Source organism: Gallinula chloropus (assembly GCF_964237585.1).
Source record: "Gallinula chloropus genome assembly, chromosome: 2".
Taxonomy (NCBI): domain Eukaryota; kingdom Metazoa; phylum Chordata; class Aves; order Gruiformes; family Rallidae; genus Gallinula; species Gallinula chloropus.
Genome location: NC_140086.1, coordinates 81813452 through 81839793, shown reverse-complemented (window position 1 = coordinate 81839793; position 26342 = coordinate 81813452). Strand labels below are relative to the sequence as shown.

General features: G+C 38.0%; 1 protein-coding gene across 2 annotated transcripts in view; it reads left to right on the top strand.

The window, feature by feature from the left end:
* Nucleotides 1–6155: 6155 nt before the first annotated feature.
* CDH18 (cadherin 18) overlaps nt 6156–26342 on the top strand; it is a gene marked incomplete at both ends in the record, with an annotated part of 179236 nt that continues 159049 nt past the window's right edge. For both annotated transcript variants that reach the window (XM_084280353.1, XM_084280352.1), the window contains one exon: nt 6156–6383. In XM_084280353.1, coding sequence (XP_084136479.1) covers nt 6156–6383 — 228 coding nt within the window. The remainder of the gene's footprint in view (nt 6384–26342) is intronic.

Sequence of the window (26342 nt, the reverse complement as noted above, 5' to 3'; positions counted from 1 at the left end):
CTTCAGCTCTTCACCAGCTCCCCCGGCATGGGTCACTTCTAAGGGATGTAGTCATAAATCATAATGTCTCTCTGTCTCTCAGGCCCAGACTGCTCCAGCCTGGTCCTCCACGGGGTCACAAGCCTCTCCCCTACAACAAACCTGCTCTGGCATGGCTCTCTCGCTCTCTCTCATCTCTATGTCTCTCTCTCCACGGGCTACAAGTGCTGGCAGAGGCTTGCTCCAACACAGGTCACACCATCTTCTGTGTGTCTCCACCTACTCCAGTGTGTGGCCTCTCCACAGGCTCCAGGTGGGGTCTTGTTCTTTTCCATGGGCTGCAGGGAGACACCAGCTCCACCATGGGTTTCTCCATGGGCTGCAGGGGCATCTTTCTCTCCAGCACTAGGGGTAACTCCTCCCTCCATCCTTCCCTGGCCTTGGTGTCTGCTCAGTTTCTCGCATCTTCTCACTCCCTTCTCTGGTGGCAAAAAGCAGCTGTTTTTTTTTTTTTTTTTTTTTCTCCTAAATGTGATTCCCAGAGGCGTTGTGACCATCAGTGATGGGCTCGGCCTTGGTCAGGAACGTCCCTGGCCTTGAGCTGGCTGGTGTTTGCTGTGTCGGGCCTGCAGAGATCTTCTGGCTGCTTCTTGCAGAAGCCACCCCTGCAGCCTCCCCTTCTCCACCAGAACCCAGCCACACAAAACTACGACAATGTGTCATCATTTGGCTTGATCTGTGAGTTTATGTGAAAATGTGGATGTTAGAAGAAGAGATATTTGGGCATGCAAAGTAAAAAGTATAAGTATATAATCCTGTGTTTGCACCTTGACAATTTCTGCATACCAATTCACAGGTATGTGGAACTTTGTTTTATGATATTTGTTTTCAATTAATGTTTTCATTATGTGAACTGTCTTTCTCTTGAACTGTATTAACTGGATTACTTACATTTCATGAAAGTTGTAGTGCTGGGGTTTTTTTACACAAAAACCTGAGAGAAAAATCATCTTTCATAGCTTCACACAATAGCTTTCACAACTTCAGCTCTTTTCATTTTAACTTTACAATTTTCTTCTCTATCTTGAATTTTTTCAGTGATTTTTCTCTTTGTTGTATCTTATTCTTAAATTTCTTCTGTGTTTTTATCTTTTTATAATGTCTGATTGCTTCTCAGTTTTGGATCACTTTTAATTTTCTCATTCCCTCCCCCCACCCCACCCCCCTCTCTTCTCCCCACAACAAAATTTCTCTTGCTTTATATAAAAAACACTAATTTATTTTTTGTTGAGGCTTCCTTTTTTGGTTATTTATATTAATTTTATAAAAGGGAGCTTACGTACGATAAGATACTAGGTAAAATAACAGTAATTTCTAGATTAGCATGGAAGTGGTCTTTGCCAAAAGACTATGTGTAGGTGTGAAAGAGAGGTACGAGAAGAGACACTCCTTGACACTGTACTGTGACATCATTTGTGTTTCTTGGCTTAAAGAGATACTTTTTTGTTGCTGTTTCTTTAGGAAACTGATTGAGTTCCAGTATGATAAAGATTAGCTCTCAGAATAGTAATATACTTACACATTAATTTAGCAATAATTGAATTTGAGAATTCAGTATCTTATGTAGTTATCTTAGAAATTAAAGAAAATATCCGCATACTATTGAAGTGAAAAAGTAGCAGAGTTTCCCATTTCTAGAAGATCTGTCAACGTAGAACGATAGTGTCAAAACATTTGTAATTGTTGAAGTCACTATTAAGCTATTTAAGAACATTTTATTTAATTACTTCGTTCCCTCTAGTTTTTAGTCTCATACACATAGCTGTAACTTGAATTTTAAAAAGGGGCAAGAAAACCACATGTAATACAGTTCTTAAATGCTTTCCAAAAGAGTTTTGACACTTCTGTCAAATTGACTAGCATGTGCAGAAGGCACTTGATGTTTATAAATTGTGTCTGTATCACATAGGGTGAGAAAAACTTGGTGCCTTATTTTATCATGCAAAGTCCCATAACTCAGCTCTACCACCCTTAGGAAAAGAGAATAGAGATAACTGTGGATCAACCATTTCCCTTCATCTAACTAGAAATACCACTTTTTTTCTGCCAATTATCAGAGGTGCACAGGAGCACTGTATATTCTCTTGGCAATCTATAAACCTCTTCTAAGAAAGATAAAACAAAAAATAACATCCACTTTTTCTTTCTGATAGTGTCTCATTATTCCTTTAGTCTCCCAGTCAATGCACCATTATTTCTGCAGTGCTGAAGGATATAACATTGGCAGTAAACTAAGCACAGGCAACACAGGAAGAAAGAAATATTTTCCTGACTGATTATTTCTGTCTAAATAGTGATGCTGATTTGAAGCTGGTCAGATTTTGATAATGGATGAATTTGTTCTGACAGGAAGGAAGTCTGGAGGGCAGAGTGCAGAGGTAGGAGTCAGAAAGTATATGAGAAACGCAATTTATTACAAGTTCCATAACTAAACTAATTGTCACTCCATCGGTGTGGGACTGGAAAAGGGTCCCTGAGGGATGTGACAAAAGATGTGCAAAGCGGTGCTGAATGTGCATTTGTAAAACTGAATCATTCAGATGAATTCAAGTATGTGGTCAATTTGATTATGGGAGATGGGTGACACTGAGATTCAGGACAAGTCTCTGCTACTCAGGATGCATCTCCTCATGATGGTGAAGCATACACATTTTGCATCTCTCTGCTCATACTGGTTTCCTGGGAATTCATTATTGGGATTTGCTGCCACGCTAAGCAGTAACTACTCTGTTGTAATGATTTCCAGCAATGCTGGTGGAATTTCCCCACCTCATCTTATTTAATTATTTATTTTAATTTTAACTCACCCTGACAACCTCGTGAGAGGCACAAGTAACATTCACGAGGGCTCCCAGGAGGCAGCAATAACAGCAGTCTACTCTGCAGTTGCATACATCATTTTAACAAAAACCGCAGAGCAGGATGCTTAATCTTAATCTGAAGCTGCAGACAAGCACTGAGCAGTCAACATCTCAATATGTTATCTTATGGCAATAATTTAAGAGATTTCAGAAAGTTCAGTTCTTTTGTTCTAGCCACTCATAGATCAAGTTTTCCTGTTCTTTGATTTAGTGTTTCTTCAGTGTAAACTATTCAATGTCTTTCTACCTTTACCTCCCCCTGTAGACAAACTGCTGTCTTCATGGGAGAGTTGAGGTTACTTTTTGGGGGGTGGGGCAAGTTTTTAATGAGTTTTTATACTAGACTTTTAATAGGAGGGCGCTGAGTAAGTAAGAATGAGAATCTGCACTGAGCTTTAATTAGGTTTTAAAAGATGTTTACCAGAGGAAAAACACTTCAAACAGTCCTCCTTTAATTGTTGAATTTGTCATAGTGGAAACAATTCTGTAGGCTTCACACACTATTCAGGAACAGTTGAGGCCAGAACTTCAATGTGTGATTATAATAGGAAGGAGATATCATCATCATCATCATCATCATTATAATTCTGTTCAGAATAAGGAATTTTCAAACTAATTTTGGAGGACGGTGTTTAACACTGAATCTAAATAATACAATAGTTTTGGCATAATGCAAATTTAATGCTTCAGCTAATGTTAATGTTAAGAACAGGTATTTTTGAGATGAAGAAGCCCTTCATAGTCTGATGCTTTTTTCTCTTATTTGTTCCAAGTCATATATGAGCCAAACTCTAAAATAACCCAGTTTTCAGGCTGCATCATGTTGTTTTGTTGGTTTTGTTTCTGTGGATGACTTCTGAGAGCAGAGAGAAAAAACTTCCATGTAATAAATCTTGATTTGTTGGTATCTCCTGCAATCATTTATATTTAGTCTCTTAAAAGGCAGGAATTTTCACTACCACCACCATCCCCACTGTCTTTATAAGGGGAAGTTCAGTAGTAGTGATTTCAAATAGATTTTAACTGTGCCATTCTGAGGAATATCAATGCACTTCATATACCATTTTTAACTTATTATGCACTGCTTATAGCCTTATGAACTGCTCCCAGGCATTTTCCAAGATGGAAACAAAGGGAAGAAAAATAATACTTGAATGGTTAAAGCTGCAGCTTTACCATTTTGTGAGGTACTGCTTAATTTTAATGTGCATCTGAAGTTTAACAATGACTGATCTATTTAAATAGCTCATCTGTAAATATAGAAATCTTTAGAAGGAAATTATGTGCCTCAAGGTAAAAACTGATTTCTAGCAAGAATCAGGAAAAAATGCAGAAACGCAAGGAAACCAAGGAAGAATAATGTATAGTTAGAAACAAATGTGAGACTCAGGGTGTCTGCATTCTCTCCCTGGTATAACTTGGACTTCATACATCTAGCTTGAAAAAAAGATTCCTATTAAATCACATTTGTACTCAAAGAAGGTAACCATACATCATGTTGTATCAATCTGTTCTCAGATAGGGTGTGAGGCCAAGACCAATGGCTTGGTCTTTGTAGAGGTTATGGGAAGATTGATATGGAAATAAGAAGAAGGGTGATACTGAACGTTGAAAAATTTCCTCAGTTGAAAATGTCATACGGGGTTTCTTTTAATTCCTGTCCAGCCACAAGAGACTGGAGTTCTTGCTGTACTAAAGCATAACCAACTGTACTGAACTAATAGCAATGGAAAAGATGCCTTTTCTGCGTATTTTGAATATACAGCAGTCTTGAAGTATTCTTCCATTATTCTGATGATAAACTGTACTTAGCTGAACACCGAAGAAGGTACAGTTAGGCCTTCAGTATTATTATGGATTTGAAAAAAGCATAAGGGGAAAAACAAAAACCAAAAACCTGAAACCAAAAGACAGTTGATGATTTTCATATGCTTCAATACTTCACTGAAGTGTTTTTCCATCTGATTTTTAGTTTCTTGTTTGGTTATTCTTTAGAGATTTTGAATTTGTTCTGTTGGGTTCCCATGAAATTTAGAAACAATATTAGTTTTATTGTGTTTCTGTTTATATAACTGGTAATTGCTGTATGGTATTCAAAAAAAGCCAATACTGGAAGACAGTGCTAATTTTCATAGTTTTAAGTTTTGTGTTTTGAGACTTCTGACTGACTGTTCTTTGGTATCTTCAGATGACTGAACAAGTGGTTACCTTAGGGTAACTATTTCTCTGAGGTTGAAGAGCTATTTTATTTCTTTCAAGGTACTTTGCTTTAAGTGCCACATCAAGTTCCATGCATGTTTTCACATTTTACTATTGAAGTTGAGAAAATATTGTCACTGGGATCTTAGATGCTTTTTTAAAAAATAATACTGACCATCTAAACAACAATACCTGAAATTTCTGTCAACATGGAACAATTCTGCGAGGTTCCAGTATGATATTTGTTGGAGTTTATGTAAAGCTGTAAATGGTATAAAAGATAAATGGTATAAACGTGCATATTTTGACTGAAAGTTCCTGCCAGTATGCTCTAATATTGACTCAGAATCCTCAAAGCCCATTTTGGAGGCTTTCTTTCCAAATCCATCATAGCCCTGATATTTTTCACCATGTTGGGTCTCTGTGTGGTGTTTGGAAGATCAAGAACTCATGTGAAATTAATTACCAGTCACTATCTACCTAATGACACTGTAGCAATGTTTTCACTACCAGACCAGGCCAGTGATTTCTAGGCAAAGGCCAGAGGAACTGTCCTGAATCATCTGGTTTGTAACAATGTGCATATTTTCACAGCTTGGAAGAGCCATTATAATTATTGAGGTATTTTAATAAAAACAATCTGAGAGCACTTTTACAGGAAGCACTAAAAATAAACTTTAGTTACAGTGAGAATCTTTGAAAGACTGGTTAGTACAGCAGTGAGTGTAATCTAAGGTCAGAAACCTGAAAATTGCTTGTTTTAGTGATGAGTAAGTGGATTTCTTTTCTTTCCCTATTAGATAGAAAATGGTCGGCTGTGGAACTCTAGCGTGAAGACCTCAGAAGGAATATCAATTCTTTTCCAGTCAGCTTTTCATAATGTAAATATAATCTGAGCTTTCCCAAATGGGCAGCTAAACCATGAACAAGCAGAAAAAACCATTTTGGACTGTATTTCTGAACCAGATTTCACCTTCTGTTTTGGGAACTTATTAAAGGATTACCGCTGAAGAAGACAAGAGAAAGACAACCTTGAAACAGGAAGCTTGTCCTACAATGAGAGTTACAAGTACATCTTGTATCTGCCCAGTCCTAGTTTGTCTCTGTTTTGTGCAGAGGTGTTACGGAGCTGCTCACCATGGCTCCATCAAGGTGACTAGAAATCAAACCAAACACATAGAAGGCGAAACAGAAGTTCATCATCGTCCCAAGCGTGGATGGGTGTGGAATCAGTTCTTTGTTTTAGAAGAACACATGGGACCAGATCCTCAGTATGTAGGAAAGGTAAGGTCATTGTCTTATTTTGGGGTTTTTGTTTTTCCCATCCCCTGAAATGTAGCATTGATAGAGGAAGACCAGGAATCTCCTTAGATAGCACGTCCTTTTTTAAGGCAAGACAACCCTTGGAATGCTACTTACATGCACAGTGAACTTGCCAGTTGTCTATGTATACATTCTGTGTTTATAATAATGAAAAAGATAAAGTAAACAGGATAAAGATATTAAAATATGATAAAATAGCATTTCTTCTGAGCTCACGTAACACAGAATGAGTGCAGCTGATTCTCTTACATCCCATTTTAGAACCCCAAATGCATGGGGCTTAAATATGTCACTGCCAAAGCCTTTGCTGAATTGTTTCAGAATGTGATTCAGTTTTAGTTCAGGGAAAATTATTAATGAGGTCTAGGCTCCAAAGGGTATTCATTCCACTCCTATGGTAGGGTGGAAAAGGTTTCCTCCAAAGGAAAATCCTCTGTGACTTTCGTCATAAAGAGTCAGGTGGTGTGTTACTTTTAACAGTTCCTCAGAAGCCTGTGAGAACAGCAAGCCCTGTATTTATGTTTTGACTTACATAGCGAGCTTTGGGCATAAAGTTCATGCTGATGCATTTGTAGGCTGGCCAACTGAAGTCTGGTTTTTCATGTGTAATGTTGTCTGTGTAGCTTGGATTTTAAATTTACATTAAAATAACACAAAAGTGTATATATAACTTCATTGGAAGAAATACAACAGATGGAGGTTTTCTCCCCCGAATACTGTCTTTCAGCAGTATGACAGATTTTTTTTTATTATATAATCTAGATGAATCTTAACTTCCTTAATGAAAATGCAGAAAGATTTTGAATATGAGGGGTGATGAAAGACGGTCAATAGGGATGAGGGCATAGAAAATGAATTATTTCATTTTAGCTTGCCTTCAAGTTGGGAATCCTGAAAATTACACCTTAAAGTATGAAAAATATCCAAGGAAACCAGTAGCTTCTGAAATCACAGTTGTCTGGTAACAAGGGCTTTCAAATTTGAACAGCGTCATCTGAAATAAAAATAGCAAGTAGAGCATCTGTATTTAAGAGACTGTTAACAGAAAGACCCAAAAAAAAAAAAAGTTATGCCAACCTTAGTAAAATACCAATTATTTCAGCATACTGAAAATTATTGAGATTTGTGCAGAAAATGTAAACTGATAAAGGCCCTTTCTAAATGGGTTGCATTAAAAAAGAAGCTTTTAAAACAGGTAAGGGGCTGAGGAGATATGCTTCCTGACCAGAGTTAGACTGATTAACATTTTGGTTAATGATTTTGGAAAATAAGAAACATTTTGCAAACGTGTTGCTGATGCAAAGCTATGTGGGAGAATCAAAACATTGTCTGGAAGGAGCTAGATAGCATGAGTAAGATTTGAATGTGGACATGCAGAGGAAACCTAAGGACCACGGTGTGATAAAGCTCTTACAGAACAATATAAATTTCTGTTATACACTTCTGGTTGGTCAGGTTTGAGTGACAGAGGAAGAGAAAGATCTGGTCACCAGGTCAATTATTGCCTCTACTGTTATACCTTAAAGAAGGTAAATATGACACAAAAGCTGAGATAATCAAAACAGAGATAAAGTGGAATCGAAGACATCGTGAAAAATGTTAACCTGTTTACTGCTCTGACTACTTTTGAGAAAGAAAAATCAATTTATATACAAAGCTGTAGAGAGAAAATCAAATACTGTAGTTGGAGTGAATGTGCAGAGTAAAATGTGCTTGTTTAATTACTCCCACAAATAATAGTGTGTCCTGTTTTTTTGGATGGCATACATAATTTTCACAAGATGCTGGGAGAGGCCCTAGCCAGAACAGCTGACTCAAACTGGCCAAAGGGATATTCCACACCACATGAAATGGGCTCAGTATATAAAGGGTGGACCTGGCTGGGGAGGAGCAATTGCTGCTTGGGGATGGGCTGAGCATTGGGTTCCAGGCAGTTAGCAAATTGCATTGTATATCACCCTTTGTATATTCTTTTATTAGCATTGATGTGATTTTCCTCTCCCTTTACTGTCCTATTAAACTGCCCTTATCCCAACCCACAAGTTTTAGCTTTTTCTTCTGATTGTCCTCCCTGTAACACTAGATGAGAGGGAGGACTGAGCGAGCAGATGTGTGGTGCTCAGCTGCAGGCTGGGGCTACACCACAACAGTCCTTTTTGGTGCTCAGTGGGCTCAAAGGGTTGACATAATGACAGATCTGAGGAGACCATGTTAAACCAGATTTTTTATATGCATGTATTATAATAGGTAAATAGACTTTGATCACAGTGGTGCTTTGTTGGTTCTATTGGCTGTGGTATGTAAAGCCACACTTGCTGTATGGATTCCCTGTGGTGCTTTTATCAGCTCTGGGAGGAGGGTCAAGATTCTCATTTTGCTGTACTGTGCAATATTTGACTTACAGTATGTTAGCATCACTGGTCATGAAGTTAAGCAGGTATTTGTATGTGGCACTGCTGTCATGACTGTACCTCGGATGACATCTCTTGACATTTATCAATAATCATGACCAATCTATGGGGAAGATGTGAATTAGGGGGAATACCTTCTGCTCTTTCACCTCCCATTTTTCCTTCATGCTGGTTACAGGAGCTTTAGAGAATTTTTAATATCCTTGGGAAGTTCAAGCCAGCATATTCTGTTATTGTATCTCCTGAATGTGGTTCAGGCCTTGTTTAGGGTTACAAAAAGTTCTTATAAGAATACCAGCCAGAGATCTGCCCTGAGGCTGAAAAGTTATGGGTGGCACAGTGTGTGGGAGAGTACAGGAAGTTATCCAGAGACCTTCTCACCCCTCAGTGGTTTAGAATCTTACTCCTGAAAAACTACAGAACCCTGAGAAATGACAGAATATTGGAAAAGAAAATACTGTGGCTATTTCAGAGAGGAGACAGGCAGTGCAGCTGAATCAAAAAAACAACCCATGCCCCTACCAGTCACCCCTATATATGAGAAGAAATGCACAAAAAACATTGTTTTACTTAGTAAGGGATGACAGTGAATGTGGACCATCACGAGAACAGGACAAGGAGGCAGAACCAGAGGTAATCACCTGATCCCTGAATGAGCAGATTTCAGTAGCCATCCAGGAAAGCACATTGTAACCTTTCTGCTCTGATGCTGGGATAACAGGGCCAGTAGCTTGGAATTAGAGGGCAGGGAAGCCAAGCAGCTGGGATCCCTGTCTAGGTAAGGGGATATTGACAGTGCAACTGGGGAAAAGCACAAGCCTTCAGCCTCTGAAGGTGACTTCCATCAAGTGTGAGGAAAAGGTATGCCTTCAGTAAAGATATTGTATGTTGTTGTCCCTGTTTCAGCTGGAATAGAGTTAATTTTTTTTCTAGCAGCTGGTGTAATGCTGTGTTTGGGAGATAGGATGAGAGCAGTGCTGGTAACACACTGATGTTTTAGTTGTTGCCAAGCAGTCAAGGACTTTTCAGCTTCTCGTGCTGCCCTGCTAATGATAAGGCAGAAGACACACAGGAAGCTGGGAGGGGACACAGCCAGGACAGGTGACCCAAACTGGCCAAAGAGGGTATTCCATGACAATTACATCATGCTCAGCTTAAAGGGGGCTGGTGGGAGAGAGGTGCATGACTCCAGGACACACTGTGTGGGGACAGCCTGGCTTCTGACAGCTCTGAGCTGAATGGTCTGAGTTGTGCGGTTCAGTGAGAAGCTGCATCATGTATCACCAGTTTTGTATATTTTGCTATGAAGTTCTGTTATTGTTATTTGTGGTGGTTTGACCCTGGCTGCAGGCCAGACGCCCACCAAAGTCACTCTATTACTCCCCTTTTCAACTGGACAGGGGAGAAAATATATATTGAGAGGGGGGGACATTCCTCACACCCTCCCCCTGCTGCACCGTGGTGTCCCACCCATGGGAGACAGCCCTCCACAAACTTCTCCAACAAGAGTCCTTTCCCACAGGGCTTCAGCTCTTCACCAGCTGCCCCAGCGTGGGTCACTTCTATGGAGTGCAGTCATAATGTCTCTCAGTCTCTCAGGCCCAGACTGCTCCAGCCTGGTCCCCACAGGGTCACAAACCTCCTCCTCCCAGGAAACCTGCTCTGGCATGGGTCTCTCTCACTCTTGCTCATCTCTCTGACTCTATTTCTCACCACAAGCTGCAAGTGCTGGCAGGGGCTTGGTCCAACATGGGTCACAGCATCTTCTGTATGTCTCCACCTGCTCCAGCGTGGGGCCTCTCCACAGGCTGCAGGTGGGGTCTCGGCCTTTTCCACAGGCTGTGGGGGGACACCCGCTCCACCACGGGTTTCTCCACGGGCTGCAGGGGCATGTTTTTCTCTGGCACCTGGGGCAACTCCTCCCCACCTTCCCTGGCCTTGCAGACCATAGAAAGAGATAGGACCCAGGATGATGTGGAAGGAAGGGGCAGTCCAATGTGTAGCTCAAGGAGTGAGATTTTGTGTGAGAATAGTCAATAAATTAAATTGTGTGACGTTAAATGCTAAATAACTGCCATCGTATGTCACCACTGCAGCAATTGCTATATGCCATATCAATCGTATTACAGTAGGAATCACTTAGACTAACAAAGGACAAAATATGATGAAACTGAACAAATTGTCATGATGATGGAACTAGAACTGGCTTCAGCAACCAGCTTCTGTTCTGTGGCAGTACACTATCAATTCTGTCAATTGTTAATTCTGCAGGCTACTCTGCTTCACTGGTGAGAGTCTTGCCATTTGAGATCTGTCCTTTCACATTTTTCACACCCAATTTGGGAGTAACATCACAGAAAGCAGAGTCATTATGTACAATGCTGTTATAATGATTGCAGTCATTGTCATGGAAATGCACACTGAGGACAAGTGAGGACAAGAATAGGGTAGGCCCGAAATGAAAATGATAAGGTTTCTTATTCTTATTGTGAAATGACTGTCAAGAGGATAGATTAATTTACTGCCATCATCTGTTATACCGCAAGTGTTAGGACTACAAGTCATCATTATATTTTAATATCAAGCACATCCCTGTTCCTCAGTCATTATTTCTTTGCTCTAAAAAAAATGTAATTTGGAGATTGGAAATCTGTATAAAATTAATCTGTATTAGCTGTACTCAGATGGTTTTTATAGGAACATGGAAAAACATTGGTCCTAGAAAATTGAGGTTGTGGTAGAAATGAGAAGTATTTTCTGTGGTTCTGGGGTTATTGAACTGGTTACCTGTTGTTGCACTTGGGGTAACTCTTCAGTATGTCAGGGTATGTTTATCTGAACAACTCCAATAGTAGTTCTGTGTTGTTACCTTTAAAGAATTTAAAACCACAGTGACTTCTTTTTATAAAATTATTTAGGGAGGGTTTATTGATAACTTCCCAATAGTCAACGATTGACGATGTTAATTTGGACAGACTGCTCATCTCTGGGTGCAAGTATGTATGCGTATGCGTGTAATGGGAAACTGGAAGTTTGGTTAAATAGGAACAAATATCCTTGTCTCAAGCAGCTTGAATCCACAAAGAGGAGCTTTCAGCTCCATGGGACTTCTTGTCTTGCATCTCTCTGATGAAAACTATTCTAATGAAAACGTCACTATGAGCACAGAATGCAGCAGGGCTAATTAATGTGCCCTGTCCTGGTGAGGAGTCAGGTACCAACTGTGGTAGCTCAGAGGAATGAAGATTCTCCTGAGGATATCTAGATAAACTTGTGTGTAGAGATGCAGGCTTCAACATTTCACAGTTGTTGTGGCTGAAGTAGTTTGTGTGTCTCTTGTTTTTTCTGCATGCTCCCAGGTTAGATAATTCATGGAAAATAAAGAATTTTAGGAAAGGAGTACATGTTTCAGTCCATAACATTATTAATTCTGAACCTTCACACCTCTTTGTCTCCAGAAGATCTGCTCCTTCTGATATTTTTTAAGACTTGCACTAGAAGCAGGTCATAACTGCACATTCACTGTCCTTTTTACTTTGGAGAGAAAAGTAAATGTGCAGTAGTAAAGGAAAGATCAGTGTTGGTTTGAGGTTGAGTGAGTCATGCTATTACAGGGAAGAGCAGAGAAATATAATGAACAAGACTGACACTTGATTTCTCCACAAACCCTTTGGATCTCTGAAATACTGAACCTCTTAATCCACTTCAGATGTCTTCTGAAGGGTAAATATGAATGGCTTTTCAGCTCTTCAGCTCTGTGGATTTTTCAATTGCATTATTCTTCCAAAATCTGTGGGGTAAAGGGAATGGCACTTTGCTTAGTTCTTAAATTTTTACCTGTAATTCAAAACCACTTCCAGATTTGTATTGATGGGGGACATAAGGAAGTATGGAACAGTTGGAAATGGGTGTGAATACAGGAAAGGGAAGAGGAAAGATACAGTTTTTTAAATGTCCTGAAATGATTGTCCTGCAAGTTAGCTTAGAAAAGAAATCCCAGGTGTTATATTGGATTTTCGAGGTAGTAACTCTAATAATTTGCTATTTTTTTGAAAACAGACTTACAGCGTATCGGAAGTGTTATTTCAAATTCTAATTCAAAGTAAGACAATAACATGTAATTGTAATAAATTAGTTCTAATATAGGAGGGAGAATCTAAATTTCCCAGATCACATTAAGACAATTTTACCTCTTAGATTTAATGACAGTAAGAGAAAAGAGAAAAATATGTATACTTTAGAATAAGTACTAAGGAAGAAACAAAAGTGGTGTTTTTTCAATTAAAATGCTTTTATTCAATGTTAGAGGTTTAACTAAAAGAAAGCATATCAGATGTTTCAGCTTAAACATAAGCAAACAGTTCCAAAATTTATTCTGATAAAAAAGTGTTTTTCTTTTATGGTAAAGAAAATGAAAAAAAAAAAAAAATTGTGTCATAGTCTATAAAGATTTTGCACATGGCATGTTAGCCATTTTCATACATTTGTAGAAATGTATGCAAGTGGCACAATCAGCATCCAAAATAGCATGCATCCCATTTCCTACCTTTTAGGTTGTTAGTTTCACAAATAATGTATTTAGATAAAGTAATTTGCCTCTATAGCTAGTGAAAATATGGTATCAATAGCAGCCTAAAGATGCAAGCACAGATTTTTTCTGTTCTTATGTGGACTTTGGATGACTCTTTAAAGTTTTATACCAGAACAGACCTATGTAGAAAATAAAAAGAAAAGGATGGGTATTTTGGTTCAACAAGCTATAAAAAACACATTTCATGTCTCTAGTGTGAAAGAGATTAATTTTTTAATTCAACCAAGGCTCTTAGAAAGCGGGAAGAAAACAGTGAATGAGTACACAGTTAATATTTGAGCAAGGATTTTAGCTTCACAATTTTAAATTCAATTTAAGACTGTGACGACTCCAGCTTCTTGCAAAGGATGTGAAAGATGGAGAATATAGATGTTTGCACTGAAAGAGTAGAGGTTGTATTTCTAATAGATCCCTTTTAATTAAAAAAAATTCTTCCCTGTTACAGTTCCTCCATAGGTCACTAACCTCAGATTTTTACAGTACCTTCTCTTTACTTTGGTCCTTACAGTTTTCTGCTCACTGATTACTCAAAATCCTCTTCACTGTTGTATTTTCATTGTGTTAGGTTGCTAACCTCAGATTTTACAGTACTTCTTATCTATTTTGATCTTTATGCTTCTCTGCTCTCTGATTACTCAGGTCCTAATTCTTGTCACCCTTACTGTTGCTAAATAACATTTTGATTCAATGCCATTGAAGCTGACGGAAAGCCAACACTGATAATATAGCACAGTGCCTGTTTCTTTATTCTCCTATCTGTCTCCCACTGCTGCTCAGGGAGCAGCATCACCAAGAAAGAGAGGAAATGTACCTTCTACATTTTAACTGCTGTCATCAAATCTGAGGTCAGTATTGAGCAACATTATATGGTCCTGTATCGTGTTAGCCATCTAATTTTCTACTGGATTTTTACAAAAAGTTAACTCCAGAATGTGGCTTTTCAAAGTAAAAATGTCCACGTGGATGTGGTGCTAATTATTATTATTGTTATTATTATTATTTAGTTTTGCTAACACAGAAAGCCCCCTTTGCCACCTCCACGCTGATAGTAACCATACTTTTACTCAACAACTGTTACTTGGTTTCCTTTTGAGAGACTGAGGGCACATAAATTGTACAAGTCATGGAATGTTGTGGGCCTTTAGGTTTTATTATTTTCAAAGTGGAATCTCTGAACCTTCAAAGGTTATTTTGGGGAAAAAAATCAAACTCGAGAGAGTGCTTTCATCAACCTGATCAATCTGACTTTCTTTTAGCATGTTCAGGAGTATCTGAGGTTTCCTGAAGCATAGTATGTGCATTGGAGACCTTTGACAGAAAATGGCTATCCATAGACTGACAGGGGCATTTTGACTTGACAGGCCAACCAAAGAAACAGAAAAGCATGAACATATTGAAGTTTGGTCCTAGTCCAGAGACAAGATAAATTGTTTACCTGGTTTAACTTCTTTTAAGTGAACGTGGAATTGCACCAAGAAGAAATTTGGTCTTTTATGTCAAAATAGCAACATCATATCTAATATGTCAAAGTAATAACTGTTTTTGTAGGGAAGCTTTATACAGTCTGTCAGTTCCACATTGCAAAACATCAGTTTGCCATGTGGAAACTGTTATTTCAATTAATGGTTCAAAATAATTTTGTCAAGGTGATCTAATCTTCCCTGAAGTTGTTATAAACTAGAAAAGTTCATAAAAAACTTGTCTTCTTTTTTTTTTTTTTTTTTTTTTAAATTCTTCTTACCCTGTCACGATTTTGACACACCAGCACCTGGAGACCTGTGGCTTTTACATGCTCTTTATACTGAACAATTATACTTCTGAAGCCAACATCTTTTAGGTGGAACTCCCATTTCTCACTTTAAACAATTTTGCATGTTTAACTTTTTTTGTGGAGAAAGCCACCTTAGTACTGATGCTCAGAAACTGACTTCACACCTCACAAAGAGTTAAAAAGAAGGTCTGTTTATTCAGCGCTGGGTGCACGGGTGAACGATTGCTCCTCCACATGTATGCACACCAAACGCGGCAATTCACCTCAGTTATATACAGTAGAATGTTACATATTCATGGTATTTCGCAGTGCACCTATACACGTGCATAACCTGTCCTGCTTCGTATTAACATTAGTCCCAGGAAGTCATTTCCATAAACTCCTCCCAGTTGTACCAGCTCACTATCTCCTGGTGGTGGTCGTCAGGGGTCTCAGCAATGAAGGCTCAGAGTCTTCATCAGGTTAAACTTTTCACCTTCTCCCCCTGGCACATGCGTAGTTGTGATTGTTCCAGATGGGCACAATTATCCTTGGGATGCTTCCCCCTTATCAGTCCTGGGTCTGCTTTGAGAGCACTAATCACTCAAGACCAACTACACTAGAAACGAGTTGTTCAAATAAGACGTTGTTTATGCAAGGTCATCTCTGACATAACCACTATGGAACTTCAAACCAGCCTTTTAGCAAGCCCTTCTTTGCAAGCATCTTGTTAGCAAGCCCCCTGTATCAGTACAGAGTACGGAGCTTTGATCCGTGCTTTTTGGACATATATTGTTTCAACACAGTGAAGTGCTTTATACAGTGGGGGTTCGGCCTCTCTGAGGAGTGGCCAGAGCTGCCCGGTGCCGGCCCCATCCAGCCCCAGCACGGCAGGGCCCAGCTGAGCCCCTCAGCCCCGGGTGGGCGCCTCAGGGAAAGCCTGGGTAAGAAAGGGCAAAGCGCTGCCCGGCAGCCGGGGCTGAGGGAAACGCGGGGAGAAACAGTCCCAGAAGACTGAAATCAAAACCCTACAGCCTTGGTGACTATTTAGCAGGCATTCTTTACTGTAGTGCTGGGAATTGTTCCTTATTTGTACACCCTAATGAAGGGTCAGTTTTTATACAAGGCACATTTGCATATTCATAATATATGCATATTCATAGTTTTTCCAAGGAATTGTTTATTTTGCCATGATGAGAGCTCATTATCACCCACCCACCTACTCCACTTGGTGGGCTTCAAAGACATTTGATGGCCATTTACTTCATTTACTCCGTTGCAGATCCTTGTGGTGAACTTTAGCTTTTCTCTTGCTAACAAAGCCACAGGCAGTTGGTTCTGCAGACTTGAGGTGCCCTTCTGATCTTTCTCCCTCTTCCCCTTTATCACTCCCTTCTCAGAGACAAGTTGTTTTTCCTGAGGTATCACAACTCACACAATGTGCTGACATTGTCGTTGTTTAGGCAGAACTTTGCACATCCTTTACACAGCTGCTGACCAGCTAATATGTATCATGTTACCCGCTTCAGTATTGGAGGGGGTGAGGGTGTTGATCACTGGAACAGGTTGCTTATAGAGGTAGTAGAGTCCTCATCCCTGGAGATGTTCAAGGTCAGGCATGATGGGGCTCTGAGCAACCTGATCTAGTAAAGATGTCCCTGCTTACTGCAGGGGCGGTTGGACTAGATGATCTCTAAAGGTCTTTTCCAACCAATCACATTCTGTGATTCTATGGTAAAGGACTGAAGGTGAGTGTGAGAAGGGAGGCAGGGGAATGGGGTTCTAGTTGTTGTCTGTTTCTCACCATTCAACTCGATTTTAGTGGGCATTAATTTTCCTCATGTTGAATCTGTTACGGCAGTTGGTCAGCGATCTACCTGTATTTATATTGACCCCTGAACTTTTTTTTTTCTTTTACTTTCATCCACATCCTGTTGAGGAGGGAGAGTGGGGGAGTGGCTGGGTTCAGCAGCCCATCATGGGTGACCCACCACAACGTTGGTGTGGCACAACTGCCTTCTCTGTAACTGTATCCTTAATTCATTTCATACTCTGTGCAGAGCTTCTGTCAATCATTATATCAAAATTATGTAAAATGTCAAAATACTAGTTTCTGTAATTAAAAAAAAAAGACAACCAAAAACCCTCAAAAAAAAAAAAACCACAAAAGAAATGTTGCTTCAGTTACATCCATAGGCTATGGTAATGAGGAAATAAAGGTAATTCTGCATCCTTTTATATTAGTCTTTAATTTGGTAACTTCATTTTCAAGGATATTTATCAGCTAATCTTAATAGGTGATGAAGCTGAAGATATGCTGACAATACAAGTGTGAATTAGCATGTCAATTCCTTCTCAAATACCTTCTTAGTTCAAGAGAGGTGCTCATTTAAGTTCATTGCCTGTGTAATGTTTAACGCCCACATGCCTGGTTATCTTCTTAAAGATTTTGCGGCGTCATTTGGCTATTCAGTATATTGTATCAAGTAATTCCAGATGTATTCCTAAAAGGAAATGTTAGCTGGACTTCGATTTAAATTTGTTCATACAATGACAGGAACACTTCTATTGAATGCTTGAAACTCGAGATTAAATTATCTTATTTACTGTATATCAAGCTCCAAAGATGTAAAAAGTGCAGGAGGTCAAACATGATAGGCAGATAGAATGCACATCACTGCAGTTAGGTATATTCTCCTTCACCTAGAAGGATGCGCAAGGTGAAACCATGCAGAACACGTTTTAACAGAAAGAAATCCTCTTTTTCTAAGGTGAAGATGGCTGTGGAAGAATAGATATTCCAGGTCTATCACCTTATTAATTAATCTCAAAATGTCAGAAAAAAAGATTAGTATGGAACTGCATTATTCCTAGACTCACAGTGGAGTCTGCAGAGGCTTGTGTGGCAAATTCTGTTTGGCACTAAAGGTAACAACTCATATTGGTTGATTTTGAATGTACTGCATTCTCAGCTATTGATGCTGAGCCTTTTTAGACAGTTTGCCTACATGTCATCTTTCAGTTGTTGTATCAGAAATATGTGTAATGCTCGACTTGTATTTCTCTGCGTTCTAGGACACATGCACATTTTTAATGGCAATAAAAAATTGTCAAAACAAAAAGCAAAGCAGGACATCTAAGGTTTAAATGTTAAACTTCTCCGTTGTCCCTAATCATGTAGCACAGTCCATGAAACTAAAATTACAGTGGTGAACTTTCAGATTCATCACATTTGTAAACAATTTCTAAAATACATGGAGGTGATAGCTGTCTCTCAGTAGAAAAGTTTTTTTAAAGGATATGGGGAATAAGCTCATCAAAAGAGCTTGTTCTATGTTGCTACTCAAGTAGTAGTGTAGCTGGCCTCTATGTTGAACACTTGTATCAAATCCTCATTTCTCTTCTTAAAAAAGGTTGAAATTTTTCTTTATTATTACAAAGATGCAAAAATCCCAGTCATCAGGGATAATAGTTTGTATTCATAAGTTTGCACTTGGGATTTACCTTGGGCTTAGTGTATAATTAATTTCTGTGGTATGGGGTATTGGTATGTCCTTGTCTGTTTTGTTGTCAGATATGTGTGATCTTTACTGTTGCCAAAATGTGTTTGTTTCTTTTATTATCTTCCAATGAATTAGCATATTTTATAAGTAAGGTATCAGTACAAATAGTTCAGCTTTTCAAAGTCACATATAAAGGACATACCAATAATTAGGGTTCCACTGAAGAGATCTTTTGCTATTAGTCACAGGACCTAATTGTGCCATTTTTGAGATAATACATTGGTAATAGAAGAGGTACTATCCAGAAATAGAACTCTTTTAAGTTAGGAAACCCTGCTTAGGAAGAGGCTTTTGTACATGTTTACAAAACAAAGATAAATGCTTATAATTAATATAAATTAAATGTCTTTGGGAGTGCATAATCTATTTCTATTGTTAATACTTTCTAATATTTTATTGATGTATTTATTTTACATTTAATTACAAATTTTCATTGTAAAGTGAAAAATGTTTGGGCACTGGAACAGGCTCTCCAGGGAAGGGGTCACAGCATTGAGCTTGGCTGAGTTCAAGAAGCATCTGGACATAGCACTCAGCCACATGCTCTGACTTGGCTGGCCCTGTGTCCAGCCAGGAGTTGGACTTGATGATCCATATGGGTCCCTTTCAACTCAGGATTAAATTTAGTTGTCTACTAAAGAGGTATAATTTTGTACCTGGTAAAGTATTACAGAAGCAAGACATGTACACCTTTGATATATGAATACTTTCTATCTGAAAGTGTTGAGTCAAATCATGACAATGTGGCCATTTTAGTGAATCAAAGAGCATCTGTACAGATATTTCAGATGTAATATAGCTACAAGAACATTGTCATTACCCTGCCAAATGGAATAACAAAGTTGTTGATGTTTGAGGGTCTTCAGATATCTTCTACGTCAGGAAAAATGCAGTGATAATGGAGGACTTGACTTAATGCCTGGAAGGCAGGACAGATTTTATGTTGAGGTTGAACCCTAGTGTCAAAAGTCTCTAACTATAATAAATGACATTGCTTCATAAATTATCTAGTCGTCAGAACTCCAAAAGAAGAACTGAAGCTAAACTTGATCTTAAGCGTTGCTTAAAGCAAATGCAGAGCATTTGCCAGAAAGACATGATGTGCTGAAGAAGTTGAAATGACCAAATGGCAACACAGAGGGGGGAAATAAAGGCAGAGACTTAAGTGGTGTTGTTTCCAAAGGAGACAAGTAGACTGAAAAATATCATGTGTTAATTATAAAGCACAGTGACCCATCAAAGAAAGTTTGAGGAAGAACTTTCAATTAAAAAAAAAAAAAATATTTAGAAATACCAGGATTATGAAGCCTACCAGAGAATGTTATGCCAAAAGACAGTTGAGGTATAAAATGAGGTATTTCAGCAGGTAAAACCTGTAACACCTTGAGGTTAAGAGCACACCACAGTTTGGCAGAAAATCCATGCATTCAAGAAGTCAGAGCTACATGTCCATAAATTTAGATAGACGAACTTTAGCTCAAATAAATGTGGAGAAAAATTACTTTTGCCCATTGCATACCTGTATCCCAAAGATTTCTTGTCATGTTAAATTTTATTCCAAGCTTGATTGTGTCAGACTATTGTGTCAAATGCTGATGAACTGCATTTTCAGTCCGTCCTTCCTTCTAAAGTAACTTTTCTTCTACATGTCTGTAATAGATAGCATGAAAAAAATCTTGTTTTATGCTTTATTTGGAGTAAATAGTTTTCCATTTTTCCTCTATATAGTATGAAATAATTGTGACGTGGTTTTGGCTATGAGCCAGCAGTGTGCCCTGGTGGCTGTGATTCTGTGATTCTGTTTCTTTCACAGCACAAGGAGTACACTCATTATAGATGGTTCATACTTAAAGCATACTGGGAATTTACAGTGACTCATTCAAGGCTTGTTTTTATTTAAATCATTAATCATAAGGATCATGTAAAATTTGGATGTAGATTCCAGGTAAAAACTGAAATGTATGGATAGTAGTACTGCTTATAGGATTTACTGCAGTTTGTGGGGAAATACTCCCAAACCAACCAACCAACCAAAAAAACCCAAACAAAACAAAACCCAACAATCTCTGCTGTCTTAAACTGACCAGAGATACTCAGTGGCTCCAGTTTAGTTCACTGTGAGGAAATGAATCATGTTGTTGGCTAATTTGATTTGCTTCTTTCGAGTTTTGACTTTAAGAAGTAGATTTTTAGTACTTCTGGAGAATCAGGTCCCTCTGAAAAACCTTGTAGAAAGCCCAAACCAGCAGTAAAAACTTTTCTTCCTCACATAGTTCCATTTTTCTTTAAAAAACAGTGTTGCTAGAGGTGAAATTCCTGTAATTATTTTTAGTTGTGGCCACTTTCTTACTAATATATCTATTAACTTTTACCTTGAACTCTATTGTCTTTCATCTATTATGTATTATTTTCCTCTTGGTGAATCCACTGTGGAAAGTTAGTTTTTATTAAAGAGACAGTTCTGTGTCCTTCAAATATAATTTCTGACTTCACTATGGATGTTGGCAGTTATTACATCGGTTAATAGAAAGAATGCAGATCACCCAACTAGGCATCCTATACAAATATACTTGACTGGAAATGGAAAAGTCAGAAAGTTAAAGTTCCTGGTTCTTTCATGAAAGAGGTGTATGATTAATTAGCAATGCACAATGCCAGTATTAATACAAAGTAACCTTACTATGGCTACTTTTGACCTTCTTAGATATAGCTTTTAGAGAAGAGGCGTGACCTTACTATGTATTGTATAGATTATCTGAAAAAAATGCAGCCAGTATGTCAGTAATATAAATAATCCTTATGCCTGAAGCTACCCTTTCAACCGAATTTTAGTTCACAAGGCTTGTACTTACCACTTACTCAGTAAAAAGACTTTCTGCTCCATGTCTCAGAAGTGTTCTAACCTGTAGAATGTTAGCATTTATTTGTGTTCATTTTATTTTCTATGGGAGAACAGTGTTTCTTGTCTGAAAGCCTTTTGTTGCAAACCACAATGAAAAAAATCCCTAGGTAGAAATATGATACAAGTATAAAACCAGACAACTGCTCCAGGGAGAATGTCAAAGTTTCCTTTCTGTCTCAGTACTTATTGAGTAGCATGCTACTTTTGTAACTTCAGGTTTCTTCAAAACTGTTAGAACTGTTTTCTCCTCTGTAAAATCAATATTCTTCCTGCCAAAAAAACCCCCTGAGAATTTAAAACTCACTGCTATTCAGGAGTTGTCTTCATCAGTGTAATCCCCTAAGAACATCTGTAGGTGCAATATTCATTTATTAAATGGGAAACATCTAAATGACAATAGTCTTCCTCCAAGAAAAATTGTCTGCAACATTTCAGTCTACTGAATACTAAGTGCAGGAAAAACATCTTCTCAGTATCTCAACTTACAGATGGGAAAGCAGGAATGCTCCAGTTTGTCAACCCTTCTGTTTTATGTTGAGCAATTTTCTTTTGAAATACTCCCATTTCTCATGGTATTTCCTTCTGCTGATTTGTTTCCAGTCAATATTTACTGTGTTGTCTAACACCTGCATCCCTCCCCCATCAGCAGTGCTATTCAGGAAGTGGAGACAAAGGGTTTTTTTTTAAGTCTGTTGAGATTCTGCGCAAAATGCTTTCTCCTCACTCCCATTACTCATCTGGATTCCCTTCACTTGTTGAAATTTCTAGGAATGCAGTTCCCAGTTTCGAGCAATTTGTGATGGTATTTGCTACATCTCATCTTTCTTTGTGGTGTTATACCTGTGAGTCTGAAAGATCGCTTTGCTCTGACCTCATGTGGATCCTTTGGAGGCTGAAAGATGATTCAATCTTCATAATGCCTCAGCCTTATGATAAGTGGCATGGAAAGGTCATATTCATGTGTGACCAGAATAGTATATGTATCCAGGCACTAGAAGCTGAATGAAAGGTGTTGAGTGCACTTTTCTCAAGCCTTTCTCATTCTGAAACATACTAAATAGGAAGATAATGTATGTTTTGAGGCTACATATTAGGTTAATATATTACACATACATGAACTGCTACATGAACAAAAAATGCGAACGATTCTGGTTTGTATTTCCTACAGTCTAGGGCCCAAAGATACTGGAGAGATGTTAGTTAACTCACCTTCACAGTGTGCTTCTGAACCTTAGCTTTACTAAGCATTCAACTGAGGCATTGGGAAGTAAACAGAGATCACATAACAAGAAGCCAATTCTTCCCTTCCAAGCAGTTATTTATTAGTGAAAATGAATTTCAAAGTTTATTCCTCAATTGTGATTCAGTTGATTTGCATATTTCAGGACCTCTTGCTCTATCATATGCCCCCTGAGTACACATGCAGTGAATGGAGTGGGAGTTGTTTTTCCTGCCCTGACACCACAACAGGCAAATGCTTTTAAAGTCAGACAGATGCAGACTTGTTACCAGTATGTATCTACTCAAATATGGCTGAAGGCATAATGCAAGAACAAAAAACAAGGGGAGTAACAAGCAGTGTTGCACTCTGAAATGTTCATCACTCCACTGAAGCCTGTAATTAACACATAGTCGTGCTGTGTAAAATAGGGCTCTGCACCTACCATTTCCTTGTTCTCTTCTGTGAACAGCGAGAAATCTGTACCTCTCCTGTCTTGATTTAGTAGAACATAAGCACTAAAGTGTTGTAGATCTGCAGGCTACTAGACAATAGGTGTAGCATCTCATATGCTAATTAATAGCATCTAATATCTTATTAACATATTATAGAGTTTTATGTGGTTATACTGAGTTTCTGAACAATTCTAGCAAACCACACTGTGACAGTAATCCGAATGTCACAGATTAGCTTCTCAGATGGTATAAATGGCAAATAATTTTATTTGTTCTCTAAATTGTATTTGAAGATTTTGCAACATCATTAGAGGATCAAGAAAAATTATATGCAACATAAGTGTACGTTGAGGTCTGTGTCCTTTTTGCTGTTTATTTTGTTCACCCTCTGAAGACTTTCTGACATAAGCCAGTTGCAACTTTAGCCTGTGAAGCTCTTGTAGAGAGGGTTCATGAAGCAGCTTTGTACACTAAGGTGTTTTGGGAAGCAAGTATGATTATAAGATGACGCATGAAGAACTTGATTTCTCTTCCATTAGTCATTGGAAAAGTATCATGTGTGGAGCAAAAAAGTATCATGTGTGGGAAGTACAGAACACAGGTTAAAATAGCAAGAGAAAGTGCAAGAACTTAACCGAGTGGCCACTATGTAGTGGCTGTAGAGATTCATCTCAGATCAACCAGAGTTTGGGTATAACATTACAATGAATTTGTTTGATCACTTTTCAGGGTACTCTTCAACTTGAATGTCTTCTGATTTGAGTCAGCTTTTCAGTTCTGTCCCTCCTGCAAGAGTATAGATATTTTTACTTATATAAGACATTTGAAACAAATTATAATGCACACCTATGAGAATGAAATGGATGTTTTTTCTTTGATGGCTATGCAGAACAATTTTTGTAAATCCTGTGAAGTTCCCATATATACAGATCACTAAGATTTGCCTTGATTTTTTTTTTTTTTCTCTTTGCCTTTCAAGTTAAACAAAACAGTTGCAAATCTGGAATGTTAGATGTTAGTTGTGAAAAATTAAATTAGACTACATCTGCTTTGGGCTTCATTATAATCAGTAATTCTACTTTCTGGGAATTTTAAAGAACCCTGACTGACTTCAGAAAGGTTTCTGAACATTGCGGCAATGGGGTTTTTTGCTTTTTTTAAATTAACATTCAGCTGACAAGCAGAAGCTAAATTTGGAATTGACTTTTGTGTGATAGTTTTTTGGTTAGGTGAAAGCAGCAGGACCTGGGTGAGGTAATAGATAGTTCAAAATATGTTCTTTTCTTTAAATGATCCTTCATAATTCATCTTCACCTTAGTAAAAACTGTTGTTTTCAAAAGTGCTTAAGCTCTTTTGATAAGCTTGTGTCATGCATGAAGTATGTGTGCAGAATACAGCAGAATATTGCCCTCTTCATTTATATATATATATATATTAAGAAAAAATAGTCATTAACACATGATACATTGTCTAAATACTGGCAGTGGTATGATTACACATTATTTTTGCATGTAAGGGTATTCTCATTGTGGCTAATACTAAACATAAATATAAAGAATTATTTTAAGAAACACAAAAAATGGATAAATGTGTTATTTGTCAAACCTTAGACCTCTTAAGAAATTTGATATAGGAAAGCCTCTCTTACAAGTTCCTTGAGTTTTCTTGAGATTTTGTTTGGCTCAGGAAAAATGTGTTGTATTCCAGCACTCCTGCCTGTAGGACAAATTAAGTGTTGCTGATATACAATGATTCCCTGAAAAAAGGAGACCTTTTTTCAAACCTTTATAAATACTACCTCTGAACATTCGAGTCTGACATATTCATAGAATTAAACTAGTTTACCTATCCTTGATCAAGGCAAGACCACAGCTTAGGAGCAGAAGATTTACATGTGAAATAGCTAAAACGCATTTTTTTTTTAAAGGCCACAGAATTGAAGGTCAAGAAGAAACCTCAAGAGATCACCTGTTCAATAATCCTAGCCTAGCTATGACTAAACATTCCCTAACAGATTTTTTGTCTACTCCATCTCATTTAAGCAGTACTCTTTTTTCATGGTGTCATTTATTTATTTATTTATTTATTTTCTCTTCTTTTTTTCTCTTTTCTTTTTTTTTATTTTTTTAAATGTCTAAGATGGCTGTTTATATTACCAACCACTGAAACTACAAGGACAAGTTGGAGATATTAGAGGGAAATTAATGTAATTGTCACAAACTAAAATGAATTAAACAAATTGAAATGTTCATCTATTTTAGTATAATTCTTAATTGTGTAGTTATTAAGTGCATAAGACATCAGAAGACATGACCTGAGAGTTCCCTGTGTGGTACAGTCCACACTGGACATTCCAGGGTCTGGTTGATTGTTTTCTGGAGCCCAAGCCAGTGCAGCTTTTGCTGAGAGAGGTACCACTTCCATGCAGAGACTTCTTGATGAACACATGCATAGAACATTGAAAAAAGAGTATTTTGAATCTTGGGTTGGTAGGTAGTATTTCTGATAATCAAGTCCAGTTACCTCACTAGCTAAAGCTTGGAAATACCACTTCTTTCTTCTTTTGCATGAGGCAGGGGAGCACAGCCATGAAAATAATTTGTTCCTCTGCCGTGAAGTGTAAGCTTTTTATTGTCTGAAGAGGGGAACTAAAGGAGTCACGTCAGGTTGGGGAGGAGGGGGAAGGTGTTATGTAAGATACCTCTACAAATTATTGCAATAAGAAGTTGATATTTTAACAAGCTTTTCTTAAAAGTGAAACAGAAAAGATTTTCTAATCCTTGTTGAAGAAAATAGGATAATTTTAACAAAAATATTAATATCATTATTAGAGAGGCTTGTCTAGAATAGAAGTAAGAAGAATATTTTTTATGGCCAGACTAGTTTGACAAAAAAGCTTCTATCAGTTACTGAATATATACTGGAACTAAAACTGAAAACTAACTGTCAAACTCTTCTGTTGAATGTATTCATAGACAGTAAGCCATGCTTACTCCTGGTCAGAGGTAGGTATGAAAACCCCATGTTC